General features: G+C 50.4%; 2 protein-coding genes across 2 annotated transcripts in view; both read right to left on the minus strand.

The window, feature by feature from the left end:
- The window catches only part of MED7 (mediator complex subunit 7), a 315410-nt gene extending 299158 nt beyond the window's left edge, over positions 1 to 16252 (minus strand). Inside the window, exon 1 of the mRNA XM_012781587.3 lies at positions 16243 to 16252. The gene's annotated coding sequence lies outside the window, so the exon portion shown is untranslated. The remainder of the gene's footprint in view (positions 1 to 16242) is intronic.
- Positions 122 to 16908, minus strand: part of ADAM19 (ADAM metallopeptidase domain 19) — an 86280-nt gene continuing 69493 nt past the window's right edge. The window contains exons 14-23 of the mRNA XM_012781573.3: positions 15755 to 15950; positions 14398 to 14506; positions 12872 to 13076; positions 12028 to 12105; positions 11810 to 11918; positions 10582 to 10726; positions 9656 to 9740; positions 9110 to 9334; positions 4077 to 4229; positions 122 to 3827 (exon numbers count right to left, since the gene is read on the minus strand). Of these exons, the coding sequence (XP_012637027.2) occupies positions 3774 to 3827; positions 4077 to 4229; positions 9110 to 9334; positions 9656 to 9740; positions 10582 to 10726; positions 11810 to 11918; positions 12028 to 12105; positions 12872 to 13076; positions 14398 to 14506; positions 15755 to 15950 (1359 nt within the window). The 3' untranslated portion in view covers positions 122 to 3773. The remainder of the gene's footprint in view (positions 3828 to 4076; positions 4230 to 9109; positions 9335 to 9655; positions 9741 to 10581; positions 10727 to 11809; positions 11919 to 12027; positions 12106 to 12871; positions 13077 to 14397; positions 14507 to 15754; positions 15951 to 16908) is intronic.

The raw sequence follows: 16908 nt of genomic DNA on the forward strand, positions 1-16908 counted from the left end.
GGTCTAGCATAATAATGTTCTTTGTGGGCGCTCCTTCTGAGGAGTCCACGTGTCATGGATCCTATCCAGTCTAAGCAGCGGCCCATTAAAACACACATACAAAGAGTTGCCAAACGAGATAACATTCCAAATGACAAACGGTTCATTTTAATTAAATACGAACAAGGAAAAAAAGGCACCATGGCCCATTCAAGTATTTTGCATAGATGTACAAATATTGTAAACAATTAATAGGTGGACAAGAGAGAAGACGACCTGTTGTCTGTGAACAATCTCCCAAATAAAAAGAAGATTCACATTGCCCTGGACCTCAGACACATACACACACACAGTGGATGGTGTGAGAGGACATGCGGAGGGTGACTTTGGGGACATGGGGCGTGGATTTTGCAGAACCTCTCCTTAGCAGGCTTCCCTCCATGATGGGGGACCGTTCCAGTTGGCATTCCCTTGGCTTTCTTGGGTGTCCAGCAGAGCTGTCATGTGTGCATTTAACACGATTACTCGCTTTAGAACTGGTCCCTAATTTTAAAAATGCAAGACTTCCATGCCCTCTGTCAAATAAAAACAAATGAGGAAATAAGGGAGGAGAGAAGATATTCGAAAGAAAGATGGCAAGAAATGGCCAAGGGACTACTGCGATGGGGGAAAGGTGTCTTGCAATACAGAGAAAACTCTGACCAGAAAGTCTGCAAGCTTCTCGGACCCTAAGATCTGCAAGAATCTCAGAGCTGGGGCAGAAAAGGGCTTTCTTTTTACAGGGGGAAGTCAACATGGCTAAAAGGAACGATGCAAGCAGGTACTTATTAAAACTCCCAGAAAGACAGGGAGACAGGGGCGCTATCTCGCTTGAGATTTATATTTCAGAGATGGCTCCAAGGCTCTTAAGAAAAACATTCCAGAGCTGTAAACCTGGCAGGAGGCTAATTTAGCTTTTATAAAGATTTACATGCATCTCTATCCGAGAGGGTGGTAACTCACTAAACCAAACTTTAGCGAGACTTCCCTCCTTCCCACCGGACCCTGGACCTTGACCTGCCTTCAACCTTGGCAGGAAAACATCCCCCGGTTAACAACCCATCCATCTCCAAAAAAGGGCACACACAAAGACATTCCCTGAATGTGGCTCTCTCTAGCCATGTTTACTTCTTCCAGTAAAAGAAAAGGCCTTCTCTGTCCGGGCTCCGAGACGCTTGCTGATCTTGCAGTAGGTCGGTCTGAGCATGCTCCCTATTGCAAAAGCCCCTCTAACCCCCTTGGCAGTACTTCCTTTCCCCAAATTGCAATAATCCTTTCGAATAAGGTCTCTCCTTCCTTAAGCCTGGGTTTATTTGTATTTGACACCTCACAGGAGCACGACGGGCACTGGAAAGAAAAGGGGACGTAGGATGGTGGGTCTTTCCCCTGGGCAGTCTCCCCGAACAGGGCCAGGAGGGAGACAGCCAATAGAACCAGCTGCCAAAAGTCTCTATCAAATTAAAAAAAAAAAAAAAAAAATTCCACCATCTTCCAGTTCACAGTACAATTTGATGGGATGGAGGTGGCATGAAAATAACGAAAAAAACAAAAACAAAACAGAAAGCAAGAAAACAACCCAGGTGTCTTTGGGGTATGGTCCCAGGGAGGGTGGACTGCAGGTTCAGAAGCCTCATGCTGTCACAATGGCTGTGGCATTGTCCCTTTGGAGCTGCCTAACTCCTGGACAAGCCACAGGAACATCTATGAGGCATGGGCTGGGGTCTGGGGGTGTTATTTGTTTATTTTCACTTTGCTTTTCTGGGGATCAGCCGTGAGGCATGGGGCAGTGCGTTTACATGGAAGGCTGTCCCCTGACTCGCTCAGGCCGCCAGGAAGGTGGGGAATGGATCTGGGAGCAAGAAGGGCCCAGGCCGGGGAGACAGGGCACCGGTATCACAGCCACCCCCGAGGAGAGAAGAACTCATTTTCCTGAGAGCTTTCTAAATCCACCCCAGGTTTGTGCACATCCCGTATCTCCCATTTATCGACAAACCCAGGAACATCTATGGAGCACCTACTGTGTGCAGAGAACTATAAGGAGGCCCTGGGGTGGTGGGTGGCCTCAGTCTTTGCATTGAGGTTTTCAAGAGCAAACAACTGCCCACTGCAGGAGGTGGGGAGCCCCTGGAAAGCCTCAGAGGAGTGAAAGTCAGGCCAGCTCCCCTCTGGAGAGCCACCCAGCACCTTCCTGGAGCGGGAGACGGTCTCTCGGAGAACGTCTGCTGCTACCTGGAGAAAACTGTCCTGTCTAGCCGAGCACCGCAGTCCTCCCTCCCTGCTCCCGGACGACGGGGCCACGGCAGCCCGGGTACCCCACGTGCTCACAGCTCTCTTTCTGCGAGGGTCAGGGAAGGGCAGTGGCCAGAGGGAGAGGGCGAAGGGAAGTGAAGGATAAAAGCCAGGTTGGGGAGGCGGAGAGGGGCCAATCAACAGCGCTGATTGTTCCAGAACAGCTGCTGATGGCGGGCTGTCTTCTCGAAGGCTCTCAGCTGCAGAGGCTCCCTGGGTTAGAGACAGGTCTGCTCTCGCTCCGAGAGCCACGGTCCCGCCTCAAGCCAGCGACCAGACCACTAGGGCAGGCTGGCTCCCTTGTGCACAGTTTGTTAACAGCCGGGCTCCCTCGGGTGTTGGCTACCTTCGCCACACCTGCTCCTACCCCTGGGGGAACATCACCCTGGTGTAGGTCAAAGAGTAAGGAGGAAGACCCTGACCCTGCTGAGGTCACAAAACACAATGAAAACTAAAGCTATGACCCCCCAGGGCCGTGCCCTGAGTCCACTCGGGCCAATGCTCTTGAGATCCAATGCGGGAAATCCAGTGGCCAACCTGGAGGCAGGACCCTGACGTGCAGGTCACAAGCACCTGGTCACCAGAAAGTCAGGACTGCGGAGGGGCCGCTCACCCAAGCACCACGCATCAGAGGGGGGCAAGAGGAAGGTAAAGAGAGAAGCATGGGCGCTAGGAAAGTGCAGAAGAAGAAACAGAAAGCAACCCAAAATGACCATGCGTTGGGAGTCGCAACCTTTGGCATCTCAGCTCAGAGGAGGCCCGAGCCTGGCGCTCCCCTGCTGTCTACACTGCCTACAAATAGTACCTGTTGGAGTCAGAGTGACCCGTGTGGATAAGGGGACGTGGGCGTTCGGGGGGAAGTGGGGAGGGGACTTGGCTTGTCACATGCAGGCACAGAGCCAGAAGCTGTCATTTCAAACAAGCCCAGGGGGCAGGGCCACAGCGATGGCTGGCTTGCCCCTTCCTCAGTCCCTAAAAGCTAAAGGGGAGGGGTAAGTGCCAGCCTCTGTCCAGCCTGGGGCCACCAGGAGAGACAGGAGCAGCGGGAAGCTCTCGTGCGTACCCTCTCCCACAGGACACGGACTGATGGCTTCTGCAGGCCAAGTCCTGGCCTGAGGGGCCCAACAGGACGTGTCCCCGCTGCGCTGGCCAGCTCAGACGGCCCTGACCTGGGGGGCTGGGAGGAGACGCTGCCACCCGCCCTCCTCCGTGCTCTCCCCTCCCTACCGGGCTGTCTATTGCACAAAACCACCCTTAGAAGCCGGCGGGTCGCAGTCCCCCTGGGCCTCAGAGGAAGCCGAGGGGGCACCGAGTCGAGAAGGGGACTTTCGAAGACGTGGTGGTTCCGGAGGAGGGCGGGCGGGGCTCGGAGGTGGCCAGACATGCTTCTTTCAGGTTCCTCGGGCCCTGGACCCTCTAGGGCGTCCAGAGTCCTCAAAGGAAACGTAGAAACCCCTTAAGTGGGTCTAGATTTTCGAGTGAGTCATCTCGCCAGCCCGCTGTGACCTGTACTCTGGAAACTGTGGAAAGAGAGAGAAGGGAGGGAGGAAGACATCAGCTCGCTGTTGATCCACAGGACCGACTGGGAGCTGTCCTCCCGATTCTAGCAGCTTGAAAGACGGATCGACCGTTGGTGGAGGGGAAAGGTTTCCAGCGGAAGCCTGTCGATGCACCTGCTCACGCAGCCCACCAGCCCCACGCTTGCCCCACTGAAGCCCTGTGGGACCGGGCTTTTACCCCAAGGGCTCTGGTGGACGCAGTGGACTCACCTTTGGAAGAGGTGCTGCCAGAGGCCGGGGCTGCTGCGGGGTGGCAGCGGGGGGCCGCAGTGGGGAGGCCCCGCCTGGCCTGGGGAGGGCCTTGCGGCCTGGCACGGGGTTTGCCGGGAGCGCTTTCTGGGGCGGCCGAGGCCTGGAGAAGTCCTGGAGAGAAAAGCAATAAGCCTCACTTGAAGGACGGAGGGGCTGTCCGAGAGAGAATGCTCCTGGTATCTAACACACCAAAATCGGATGAAGAAAGGCAGGTACTGCAGGCTCTCGCTGAAAAAGCAATGGTGTGTCTGTGTGCATGTAATGTGTTTATACACTCAGGAAGAAACCTTTCTGGAGAGCAAGCTGAAGTATCTGTCAAATTTAGAAATGAAGCTGGGCGCCGTGGCTCACGCCTATAATCCTAGCACTCTGGGAGGCCGAGGCAGGAGGATCACTTGAGCTCAGGAATTTGAGACTAGCCTGAGCAAGAGTGAGACCCCGTCTCTACTAAAAATAGAAAGAAATTAGCTGGACAACTAAAAATATATAGAAAAAATTAGCCGGGCATGGTGGCGCATGCCTGTAGTCCCAGCTACTCGGGAGGCTGAGGCAGAATGACTGCTTGAGCCCAGGAGTTTGAGGTTGCCGTGAGCTAGGCTGATGCCACGGTACTCTAGCCTGGGCAACAGAGTGAGACTCTGTCTCGAAAAAAAAAATTATAAATGATCATTCTCTTACCTAATCATCCCACTACCTATGACCCCTGTTAGAGAACTATTTGCACAGTTGCACAACAATCAAATGGCAAGGATGTTCCCTGCAGCCCTGCTTGTGACAGCAAAGAAACTATAAATAGCCAAAACTTCCATCAGCGGAGAAATAACTAAAATTATAAAGTGATAAATGATGCAGCATTTAAAAAGAATGAAGTAGGTTGATGTGGGTTGATGTTTGAGGGTTGTTAAGTGAAAAAAAGCAAGCTAAAGTACAAGCTGCAGAGGACAGTTTATCTAAAATAAGTCACCACGCGCCCCACTGGATGTAAACATACAGGAACAGAAAGAAGTCGGGAAGGGTACAGACCAGATTGAGGACAGAGGTTACCCTGGGAGGGGGTGTGAGAGGGGAGGGGTGGTCCAGGTGAAAACAGTCGATATTTTTAGCAAGAGCATATGTGTGTATTGCCTAGGCAAATAAAAATAAAATCTAAGAAAAAAGAAGAAACCACATTTTTTTCACATTGGTTGATTTTTTACTTTATCTTCCCAGCCCCACTAGGAGAGAGGCAGGGGTGGGGGTTTTGTCTGTTGGGTTCACTGCCACATTTCAAGCTGCTAGAACAGTGCCTAGGCTACAGTGGCACTCGACACACATTAGTTAAATACATGTGCTAGCCAAATACCTTAAACTAAACATGTATTTCTTCTGTGTTGAAAAAATGTTTTAAGGTACAAAGAATGGACTGTGCCACCTGCAGGCCCCCATTGCTGGTGGGGTGGAAGAAGGAGCCAGCTCCACAGATGGGCGTTCCAGTGCCTTCTCTCTGCGGCTTGCTCCTCTCTCGAGAGGGTCGCTAACAAGCATGAGAACGGGTACAAGCATGCAGAGCAGGCAGGAGCCGTTCAGAGAGCCAAGATTTTTCACAAGAAGCTTGTCTGCATCAGAAAACTGAGAGCAGAAACTAAAGCTCAGGGAACAGAATGGAAGTCAATTCTTGGGAGCCAAAAGCTACGTTCTTCAGTTCCACCCAAAGAACAATGCAGCCTCCTCCCTTCCCCATCCCAGGCCAGCTGCCAAACTGCAGTGGCTGCAGGAAGCCAGGGTAGGGATCTCGGCGGGGAGTGGCAGCTGGGCGCAGGTGTCAGGGCGCAATTGGGAAAGGCGGGGCTCCTTGGCCGCTTGCTGTGTGCAATGAGCCACCAGGGGTGGGGGATTGTTATCTGGGCAGGAGCCTTATCAGCATGTCAGCACTGGGCCTACCAGGGCAGGACCAGCCACAGGCCACCTCTGATAGGATTCAGCTCAGCTCTACGAGGGGCCTCACCCAGCAGTTTCCCTGAAGCAGAAACGGCCCCGGAACCGCTCTGGGCCACGGCTCCCTCCCTCACGGGTGGCATCGCACCCTGGCGGGTTGCACAAGCCACACACATCGCCACCTGCCAACCCGTTTGCATCGGATCCCGGAGTCCTGTCTATTGTCTCTCGTACACATTTGTCACTGGCTTCACTCGCCACCCCTGCCACTCGCTGCTCCCAGCTTTTATCATCTTTCTTGGGGCAACCTCTCAATCATCTGACTAGGACAACCATTTGCTGCTAGAGTGATCCTTTCATTTTTTAAAGCTATTTTTTAAATTGAAGTGTAATGCAGACATAAAAAGGCGAACACATCATAAATATACAACTAGATGAATTATCACAGCGTGGTCACACTACGTAACCCCCACCCGGGTCAAGACATAGATCAGCCACCCCAGAAGCATCTATGGGCCCCTCCCAGGCACGACACCTCCTTCCTGCCTAGGGCAGCCCAAAGCGAGCGTTATAAGATCTCCTCATGTCACTGTGCTCCATGCATTCCTTCCCATGGAATGCAGAGCAAAGTCCTGACCAAGGCTATGTGGCCGGGGCATAGTCCATCCCCTCTTGGCTCTCCGGCTTCATGTCACAGCTCCTCAGGCCCCCTAGACACGGGCCTTTAGGTTGTTTTGACCTGGGAGGCTCTTTCCCATCACAGATAGGATGTTGCTCCTTCATATCTCAGCTCAAAGTCACCTCCTCAGGGAAGCCTTCCGGGATTTCCCAGACTAGGTCAAGTGCCCCTGTTATTCTCTTCTGAGCACCCTGAATCTCTCCTTCACAGCACTTATTGCATTGGAAGTAAGGACACGTATATTCCAGAGTCTCTTCTGCAGCAAAACTGATCCAGGTGGCAAAGCTGGCATCTGCTGAGCTCGCCGCTGCCTGGCAGAGCAGATGCTCATACACATTTGTGAAAAGAGCAGAGGAGCTTACCAAGTTTCACTCGCCACCTCCCTAGGGGGTCTAAATCCTCCCCAGCCCCACCCGTACGACCCCCAGCCGGCAGGCGGTGGAGCTGCTGTGTTCTGGCCAGTAGACTAGAGCTTGTGAGCATCCCTGGGGCAGCGGGGTGTCTCACTCAGCTGCCTGAGCACTGGGTTCGAGTCCTGATTCCTCCGCTCACAGACCGAGCAATGGCAGGTGAGTCCCTTCAGCCCTGCTACTCAGCGGCCTCAGTGAGAAACGAGGGCAGCAACAACTCACTTCTCAGAATGGCTTTGAGCAGGGAGGCGGCTGGCCTGATCTTGTCCCTGCACCCCCGACTCCAAGCAGCGGCCTCCCCCTTCCTGTCACAGAGAAACCCCTGTCTGGGCCCAGGGGCCCAGGAAAAGCTGTGCAAGGGACCTGGAGTTTGGGGCACCTGCCACCAGGTGGACGGCCGCCTGCCAGCAGCACTCGGGGGGCTGCACTGTTTCTCCCCCTGTCCCTGATACTCTGACCCAGCCCTGGTGCTCTGTGCCTCAGTGTGACATGGGGTGAGGCCAACCCCATGTTCTCTGAGCAAGCTTGCCGTGTGGGTAACTGTGCATCCCCCACAATTTGAAAAGAAATCCACACATTGAAGCCCCAACCCCAGAATCTGACCATATTTAGAGATAAGGCCTTCACAAAGTTGACTGAATTAAAATAAGCCCATTAGGGTGGCCCTAATACAATCTGGTGTCCCTATAAGAAGAGGAAATTAGGACACACAGAGAGACACAGGGACGCACGAGCACAAAGGAAAGGAAAGGCCACACAAGGGCACGGCCAGAAGGTGGCCATCTGCACACTAAGCAGAGAGGCCTCAGGAGAATCCAGCCCTGCCAGCACCTTGATCTTGGACTTCCAGCCTCTAGGGCTGTGAGAAGGTAACAGTCTGTTGTTGAAGACACCAGTGTGCGGTGCTTTGCCATGGTGGCCCCCGAACACGAATACACTCTATCTCCTCTCCCCTCCTCCTCCCTCCTCCTCCCTTCTTCCCTGTCTCCCCTCTCTCTCCCTGCCCATCATTCCCCTCTTCCCTCTCTCCACAGGGTTCCTATCCCACCCCTGCCCCACCCGAGGCGAAAGGGACAGTAGCAGTTTCAAAGTTCAGAACCAAAGCTGATGCTCTCGGCTCTGCCAGCCCGCACCACTGCTCCCCACCCTAGGGACCCGCCAAAGGATGCAGCCAGCCCCACATCCTTAGGATCAGCCTGGGCCCTGTGGAGCCAGCCCTTGGACCATGCCCAAGAAAAGCAGTCTCACTTGAGGTGTCGCACCCAAAACACACAGGTGGGTTCCAGAAGGCACCACACCAAGCCACCACCCCGGAAACACCTGTGTCTGCACTTAAGTTAACTTCTGCCAGAAGGTGTGGTTGGAGCCATCAGAGCACAGACCGCGGGGTGGGGGCAGGGGTGGGGGCAGAGAGCCTGAGCCCCATTCTCACCTCCCAGAGGCCCCCACCCTTGCCCTGCCCATCAGATGATCAAGGCATTGAGGTACCTCCCTTAGTAAGACTTCTGATCACTGCAAAATACTGACAGGTACAAGTTGGTGGGGTAAGTTCTATGATGCGAGAAGTACAAGGGCACCAAACTCAGACCTGAGGGGTCAGAGCAGGCTTCCTGGAAAGAGGGAGGATGAGGATGAACAGGGGCTGGCACACCAGGGGCAGATGGAGCGTGTCAGGCAGGACAACAGCATGTGCAAAGACCTAGAGGACACAGAACATGAAACTGAAAGAACTTAATTTGGTGGGGTAAGGTGGTTAATGGTGTGTCCCGAAATAGGTCACCCAGGGAGGAAATGCCGTGTGGCTTAGGAGCTACCTGGGGAGGCTACTTCCTCCTGCTCATTGCTCTAACCTACCACCTACTCCCAGTAGTCACCAGAACACAGGAAGAGCAGTTACTGTGTTCCACTTTCCCAGCCACTGACATTGCAGATTGCAGGTGGCCTTAAGAGCTATGCTCCCAGCCCAGGGTTGCTGAGAATCCACTTACCTGGGAGAGGATGCAATTTGGTGCAGGGGGTACTGGCCGGCTTGGGGGAGGCCTCCTGGAGGACTCCCTTCTCTCTACTTGAGCCCCGGGCCCTGGGGAGGTCCTAGCAGCCCTGCTCAGGTGTGCTGGCAATGGCGCAGGTGGAGACCCGCCGTGCAGATAGTCTGGAGGGGGTCGGGGAGGAGGCTGGGAGGGCTTCCGGAGGGTTTCCGGAGTGTTGATCACCTGTATGCATAAGACAAGGAACGTCTGAGACAAGGACGTCTCAATGCACTAAAACCTCAGGGCTGCCCTTGCATGCCACGTTGAGAGGACCAGAGCCCAAAGGGAGAACAGACATACTGACCCATTAAACCCCTAGCATCCCAGAGGTCAGATGCAACCTTCAAAGTCATTAGGGGACAGCAGAACAAACTGACATGTCTCTCAAGCCAATAAAATGGCATTTATTACCAGTCCCAAAGGCCAACAGAGGCTCTTAGGAAAATCCAGCGCGGTTCCGAGGATAATAGAACAGTAACAATGTCCGAGGGACAAAGCCCTTACCTTTCGCTTGCCCTGCGGTGTCTGCAACTTGAAAGTTGGGTTGGCGTGACCAGTTCCGCTGTTCTGAGACACCCTGAAGGGACAGCTAGTAATGAGGAATGGGAGAGGGAGATGTTCAGCAAAAGTCGGTGACTGAGTTCCCTTTTACCCAAGCACAGCCAGCAAGCAGCTAAATCTTTCCAAAGTCTGCTCTGGAGGAAGTAGGATTGGTCTTCCCAAACCCCATCTTCCCAAAGACTTGTGTGTAGCCAATGGAGAGGCCAATGGAGAACTCCCAAGAGAGCTGGCCTTACACAAAGCAGAGTTTTCTCAGCACCTTCCCTTCATCCTTTTAAGACCTTTCCACTCTAAGAAGACACAAGATGTCACCAGCCATCAACCAGTCCCCCTGGGCATAGATTCAGAAAGACCTGGGACTTATAATCCCCTCCAGAGTAAGTGTAATTTACTAGGGGGTTCAGAGACTACACAAATCCAATATCCAAAAGAAGGAATCACTTTTTAAAAAAAGACTTTGTCTTTGTCTTGAGTTGAGGTCCAGCCACCCCTGTGACTGACTTGAGCTGGTGATCCCTTCTGTCATCTCAGTTTCCTGTTCTTTAAAATGCGGAACACATCAATTAGCTAAAGGATGGCAAATCGATTTTGTTTTGTATTTCCAACCTGAATTGGTCGTGGGTAATCTGCTGAGGAGGATCTGGAGTGATGACCAGGCTCCGTAGTGAGTACTTGCAGTAAGATCAACTAGTGATGTCTGCCACGGTCACAAAGCATCCCGGCCGGGGAGAGGATGGTGTGTGTATCTTGCATTTATCTTCCCTAAATTAGACCCAGCACCCCTAACACTTTGTCTAGGTGCTTCTTCTTACAAAAAACCTTATGATTCATAAGTAGAGGCCCAAGTCCCTCCTGGGACCCCGTCATACCTGAACTGTTGCCTCAACTTGTAAGGCAGGGCCAAGGGCTTGAGTTGGCCCAGTTTGTTGTTCTGTCTGCAGCAGTAGAACATCAGCATGAGGACAGCCAGCACAAAGAGGGCTGAGAACACTCCCGCTATCACAGGACCAGCACCTTCCAGAAACAGAACCCAGGTGGGAGATTTAGAAGCTATCCTGGCTATAGCAGTGGATTTCTGACAATGTATTTCTGATTCTTCTTCAGATACTTGATTTGCATTTAACTTGTATTACTCACTTTAACTGACGAATTATAATAAAACACACACACTGTGTACCACTGAGAAACCACTAATATTTGCTTCAAGAGCCAGGCCAACTTGCTTTGAGCAGACCTTACGAATTGAAGAGAGGCAAGCAGGTCAAGCTCTGTTCTCATTCGCCACTAGTTTTCGGCCTGAATCATACTTTTCCTGGACACAAGGCAACTACCGTAGAATACTGAGACTGACTTAAGACTAGAACTCTCACCCATTATCCGTAATCTCAGATTTGGTTTTATCAAAACTACCTCCATATTCTCACAAATTAAAAATTTTAATGGATAAAATATATGTATTGCAATGAAACAAACACTACTTTTTATATATTCTATGTATTGGAGCTTCATCCCTGAAAGATTTTGGGTTTTCTTTTTCTTTTTTAAAAAGTATTTAAAAAAATAAAAAAAGTTTGGAAGCCACAGGGCTGACATCCATGAGAATTCCACTAAAAAAACCTCAGACTTGTGGGGGTAGGGGGGACAAGGGCATCATTTGAAACCTTAAAATTTGTACCCCCATAATATGCTGAAATAAAAAAAAAGCTGTAAAACTTTTTTGAGTGTCAGGTTCCTGATTTTAACCTTTATTCATCAGAGGAAATCTAAACCACCATAATGTGGCCCAGGTTCATGATTATTTTTAAGTGTCCAAAAAGGACTAGTCCCTGTCCCACCCCTCAAAAGATTTGAACACTCAGTGATCCACAGACTGTGTTAACCTCTCTCTAAGCAGGCTCCCCTCCTCAGGTAGAGCGGACAAAGGGCCACTGGGCCACGCCCCACGCCTGGCTGCTGGGTCCCTCCTCCTGTCCCTCCTCCTGCTCCGCCCCTCTCCGCCTAGAAAATCAGGACGAGGAAGCTGACTCAACGTGGATGCTCAGCGACCTGCCACCCGCCCCCACGGCGCCGGGCAGGGCCACGCAGGCCGACACTCACTCTCGGGGGGCATGGGCCCGCTGTCCACGCTGCCCCCGTGGCCCGGCGTGTTGCAGAAGGGCGGGGCCCAGCCGGGCAGGCAGTGGCAGTTCTGGTTGTTGTTGCACACCTGCGGCGAGGGAGGGGCAGAGGCGTCAGCACCGCGGACAGCGCCCGCCCGCAGGGCCGCCCCGCCCCCGCCCCACCCCTGCGCCCAGGAGCCCCGCACACGCACGCACCCCGTGGCCATGGCACTTCTTCCCGCAGCCCTCGGTCTCAAAGAAGGAGGTGTTCCTGCACTGCCCCTCGAAGCAAATCTGCGGCGCGGAGAGAGCGGAATCATCATCAGTACACGGGAAGGGGCGCCGGTTGGGAATTAGGAGACCCGGTTTTGTACTTAGAACATAAGCGGGCCCAAAAGGTCATTTATTACAGAGGAAAATGGAAAGCAACCTAAGAAGCCAAGGACAGGACAGCAGTTAACTAAATTCTGCTATTACTTTTGAGATCAGGGAGAAAACAATAACTATTTATTCTGTTAAAATATTATATTTAACAATATAATATTAAATGTGTTATTACATTATATATTACTTTTATGTGGATTATATTAATTACCTGTCTATTAATATGTACTAATTTTAATTTTATACTTAAAAATAATGATGGTGACAGTAGTCTACTCTGTGCCAGGTACTATATGTGATTTTTATAATTCATATTTTTATAATTTCATTATCACAATTAACTCTATGAGATAGTTGACATTAATTTCCTCAGGCTTCCCTGACTCCTAGTCCAGTTTTAATTTATACGCTAATTAATGATGAGAGTGAAAATGGCAATAGCCAGCCCATCTAAGTGCTTTACAGGGATTATCTCCTTAACTCTTCTAGCAATTCTATGGGATGGGTGCTTGCTGTCACTACACAAGCTTCATAAAGGAAGCCCAGGGTTCCTAGGCTGAGGCCCAGGGTTGGGATGCTGGATTGTGAGCCCAGCCATCCTCCCTCCAGAGCTCACACTTCTCAATCACTTCTCTCTGCAGCTGGCTCCTGAGATGGGCTGGGAGAAGGGACTCACATGGTTGTAGCCACACTTGGTCCCGGTCATCACCAGGCCTGGGTCCAGCATGTCACCCTCCTCCTCGGGCCCCCGGTAGACGTGGGTGCCCCGGCACTGGATCTGCCTCCCGTTCATGATGATGGTTGTGTCAATGGGCACCGCGTTGGACTCCAGGGGCCGGGCCTCGGAGCTCTGGCACTGGATCTTGCCACACTTCGCATCTCTGGGCCCGAGAGAGAGAGGGAGGGAAGGAGAGAGGTGGTCAGAGGCAGGGTAAAGGCTGGGGCCCCACAGGGCTCCCCTCTTTCTTAAAAAGACAACAGGCTTGTTTGCAGTAGGGCAAAGGTCAGGGCAGCGAGTTTTAGGGACCCAGCAGGAGGGACTCCATGTGGGCGGAGATCATGGGAAGGGAACAGGCTCCTTGTCCCTGAGCAGATCTGGGCCAGAGAACTGGGCTGGGAAAGTCCTTACTTCAGGGACAACTGCCTGACCCTTTTTGCTCTTCATACCACTATCTACCCGGGAACTCCAAGAAGCCAGAAGCCTGGGGTCATCTCTGACTCCCCATTCTCTCTCACGGATTTCCCTGCCCCCAGTCTTGCCCCAAGGGAGCCTGATTTCCACACTGCTCTCAGGCCAAAGTCCCAACTTCCCTAGCCACGAATTGGAGGCTTTTTAAAATCTGGTCCCTGCTTAACTATCCAAGCTCATTTCTCAGCAGCCCCTCTCCATGGCACCCCCAACATTATACCTTAACTGTACCAAACTGTGACCAGTTCTTCCAACTGCTAGTTTTTCTCTACTCATTTCTCTGCCTAGAACACTCTCCTGCGCACATAGATAAATGCTCCAGATCTCAGCATAACTGTAGGTATAGCTTCCTTTGGGAAACCATCCTCGTCTGTTAAGCTGGGTTGGGTGGCTCTCTCCACATTCCCATTATCACAATATATTGTTAATTAAAAGTTCCAAGCACTCAGCACAGTACCTTGCACATGGTATACCCTCAACAGACAGTGGATGCATGGATGGATGTGTAGATGAATGGATGGATGAGTGGGTGGGTAGATGGATGGATAGGTGAATGGACAGATGGATAGATGAGTGGGTAGGTGCATGGACAGATGAGTGGGTGGGTGGGTAGATGAATAGGTGGCTAGGTAGATGGTTGGTTGGAATAAATGAATGAGTAAATGACTGAATGAATCAGTGAATGAATAAATGATGGGCTATTCAGATGGGGGCATAATTAGCACCTTGCAGAAATGATTCAAGAAGGCAGATTCCCTGCCCCACTGTAAGATGGTTCCAAAAGGAAGACTGCTCAGCTTTCTAGGAAGCATTGCCACCCTCCCCCCCCCTTCCTTAGGGCTAAATGGTGCATTACCAACAGTAGGCTAAGAACAGACGACTGGCTTCAACTGACTTATTGAAAGGCCCAGCTCTGGGGCCAGCCATGCTGCTGAGCTGGGCAGGAGTGGGAAGGACAAAGCAGGAATTGCTTTGTCACCCTCACCTCATGGGGGCTGCCCTGTGGTCCTCACCTCATGTTGCACTTCTTGTGTTCACCATTCATGTCCTTTCCACAGTTTCCAAAGGTGTCTCCTGCTACATTCACCTTCTCGAAGCAGAGATCAGGGGCGGGCCGGGCTCCTGGGTGGGCAAGAAACATCGATCTGTATACTTGCCCAAAGCTACCCTTGGTAAAATCATGAAGTTAAGAATGTTTGTTGGGAGGGGACACTCAGCCTTTTGTTCCTGTACTCCTACCAGGTTATTTCCATTTCCATAGTCCCATCAAGACCTATTTCTAGAAAAATGTCTCCTAACAGTTCTTCCTGCCTTATTGAGCATTTATATCTATGGAGGTTTCCATGCTATGCCTGCTCTCTAACGAAGAAGCCCTGTCCCATTTCAGGATTTTTAAAAATAGGTAATACATGCACACACAATTTTAAAGATATAAAGTATGTCTTTGGAATCTCTTCTCATAGCCATCCAGTTCCTACTCCCCTCTATCATGGGCGAACAGCACTTATTATAACAGTGTATTTTCTAGAGATAATCGTATTTCTATCTTCTGTATCTCTCAGATACAGTTTTCTTCTAGAGATTATCTATCTAACAAAGAGAGAAAGCATATTCTCTTCATTGTCCTAGACCTTGCATGTTTCAATTTATTGTAGAAGATGATTTTATTTAGTAAATGCAGAGCTGCCTGCTTTTATTCAACTACACAGCATTGCATCGTATGATACATGCGATGAATTAATCAGTTAATTAATGTACTCTGTTCCTACTGAGGACATAGAGGTTGGTTGTTGTTGTAACTAACAATGGTGTAATGAACATCTCTATAAATGTATCTTCACATACATGCACAAGGATAAGTGTAGCTACATTTCTAAGCAGTAGAATTGATGGGTTCAATAAGTGCATTTAAAATTTTGATATCTCCAAATAACTTTCAATAGAGGTTATACCTGTTTCCTCCACAACCTTATATTAAGATCCTTATTATATTAACTTTCAGTCTTTATAATCTGATATATATAAAAACCCTACCTCATAGTAGCTATAATTTATTTTTCCTTGATATGACTGAGGTTAAACATTGTTTCATAGCTTAAAGGCCATTTGCATTTGCTTTTATGTCTCTATCCTCTGCTCATTTTTCCTTTGGACTATTCTTACCCATTTGCCCACCCTGAAAATTAAAAGCACCAAAGAACTGGGAAGAATGCCATCCACTGACTGTCCCTGAACGTCTACCCTGAGCCCAGGGGATGAAGGAGGTAGGATCTGGAGGTGCTGTTTTGAAGCTGTGATTTTACGCTACCCCAGGGGCCTGACAGGCAGGCTGGCTGGGACGTGCTGGGGCGGGAGGAGGGCTGTGCTTACCGGGCCCCCACAGCTGCTGGCACTGCTCCTGGTAGGTGAGGCACATGCCGTTGTAGCAGTAGGCCTGGCCGCTCTCGCAGGGGGTGCCGTCCATCTGGTAGAAGTTGGTGGGGCAGTGGGGAGACTTGCCCGTGCAGAACTCCGGGAGGTCACACTGTCGGGCCTGCTCTCGGCACAGGGTGCCAGGAGCCAGCAGCTGGGCAGAGGCACAAAAAGGAAAATAAACAGTCAATTTCCTCCCTGCCTTCAACCCTATCAGCTAAGGGCTCATAAGTATCACTCCTGTGGAACAGAATTTTCCATTTTCATTCTTTCCATTCCATGTACTTTTTTTTATTTTGTATATATATATTTTAATGTATTATGGGGGTACAAGTGTTAAGGTTACTTATATTGCCTATGCCTCCCTCCCCCCTCGAGTAAGAGCTTCAAGCATGTCCATCCCTCAAACGTTGCACATCTTACTCATTGTGGTTGTATATACCCATCCCCATGTACTTTTTACATGAATGACCTCATTAGTTCAAACCATCATCAACCTTCTCATATGAATAGTGACTTAGAGTTTTCAAGGTGTTTTCACAAATGCTAACTCCTTTCCTCTTCATAGCAGTCTTAAGAAGTAGGTAAGAAATAATATTTATGCAACAACTTATAGTTTTCTACATGCTTTGTAATACCAGCTACTTTCAGGCAGTTACTGCTTATATGCACAGTACAAATATTACTTCATTTCATTTTTATGATAGTCCTATGTAATATAATTTTCCATATTTTATAGATGATTAAACCTGAGCCTGACAGAGGTTAGACAACATACCCAAAGTCTCACAGTAAGTGGCAGAGGAGCCCGGCCCACTAATATTAATATATACATGCAAATACACGTACATGCACGCACACACACACACCTGGCATTTGTATAACATTTTTGAATTTACAAAGCTCCTTATCAATAATACATCCCCATTATCAAGCCAGGCTCTGGGCTGAGTGTCTTATCTCATGTGATCCTCACAATACCCATGAGATTGACACTGCTATTTGCCCCACTTTGCAGATCAAATAACCTGATAAATAATGCACCTTGGAAAAATAGAGAAAACTGCCTTTTCACTTGAGTCTTACTGCTTCCCTGGATGGCTAATGTTACT

This window comes from Microcebus murinus, chromosome 21 (genome assembly GCF_040939455.1).
Source record: "Microcebus murinus isolate Inina chromosome 21, M.murinus_Inina_mat1.0, whole genome shotgun sequence".
NCBI classification, from domain to species: domain Eukaryota; kingdom Metazoa; phylum Chordata; class Mammalia; order Primates; family Cheirogaleidae; genus Microcebus; species Microcebus murinus.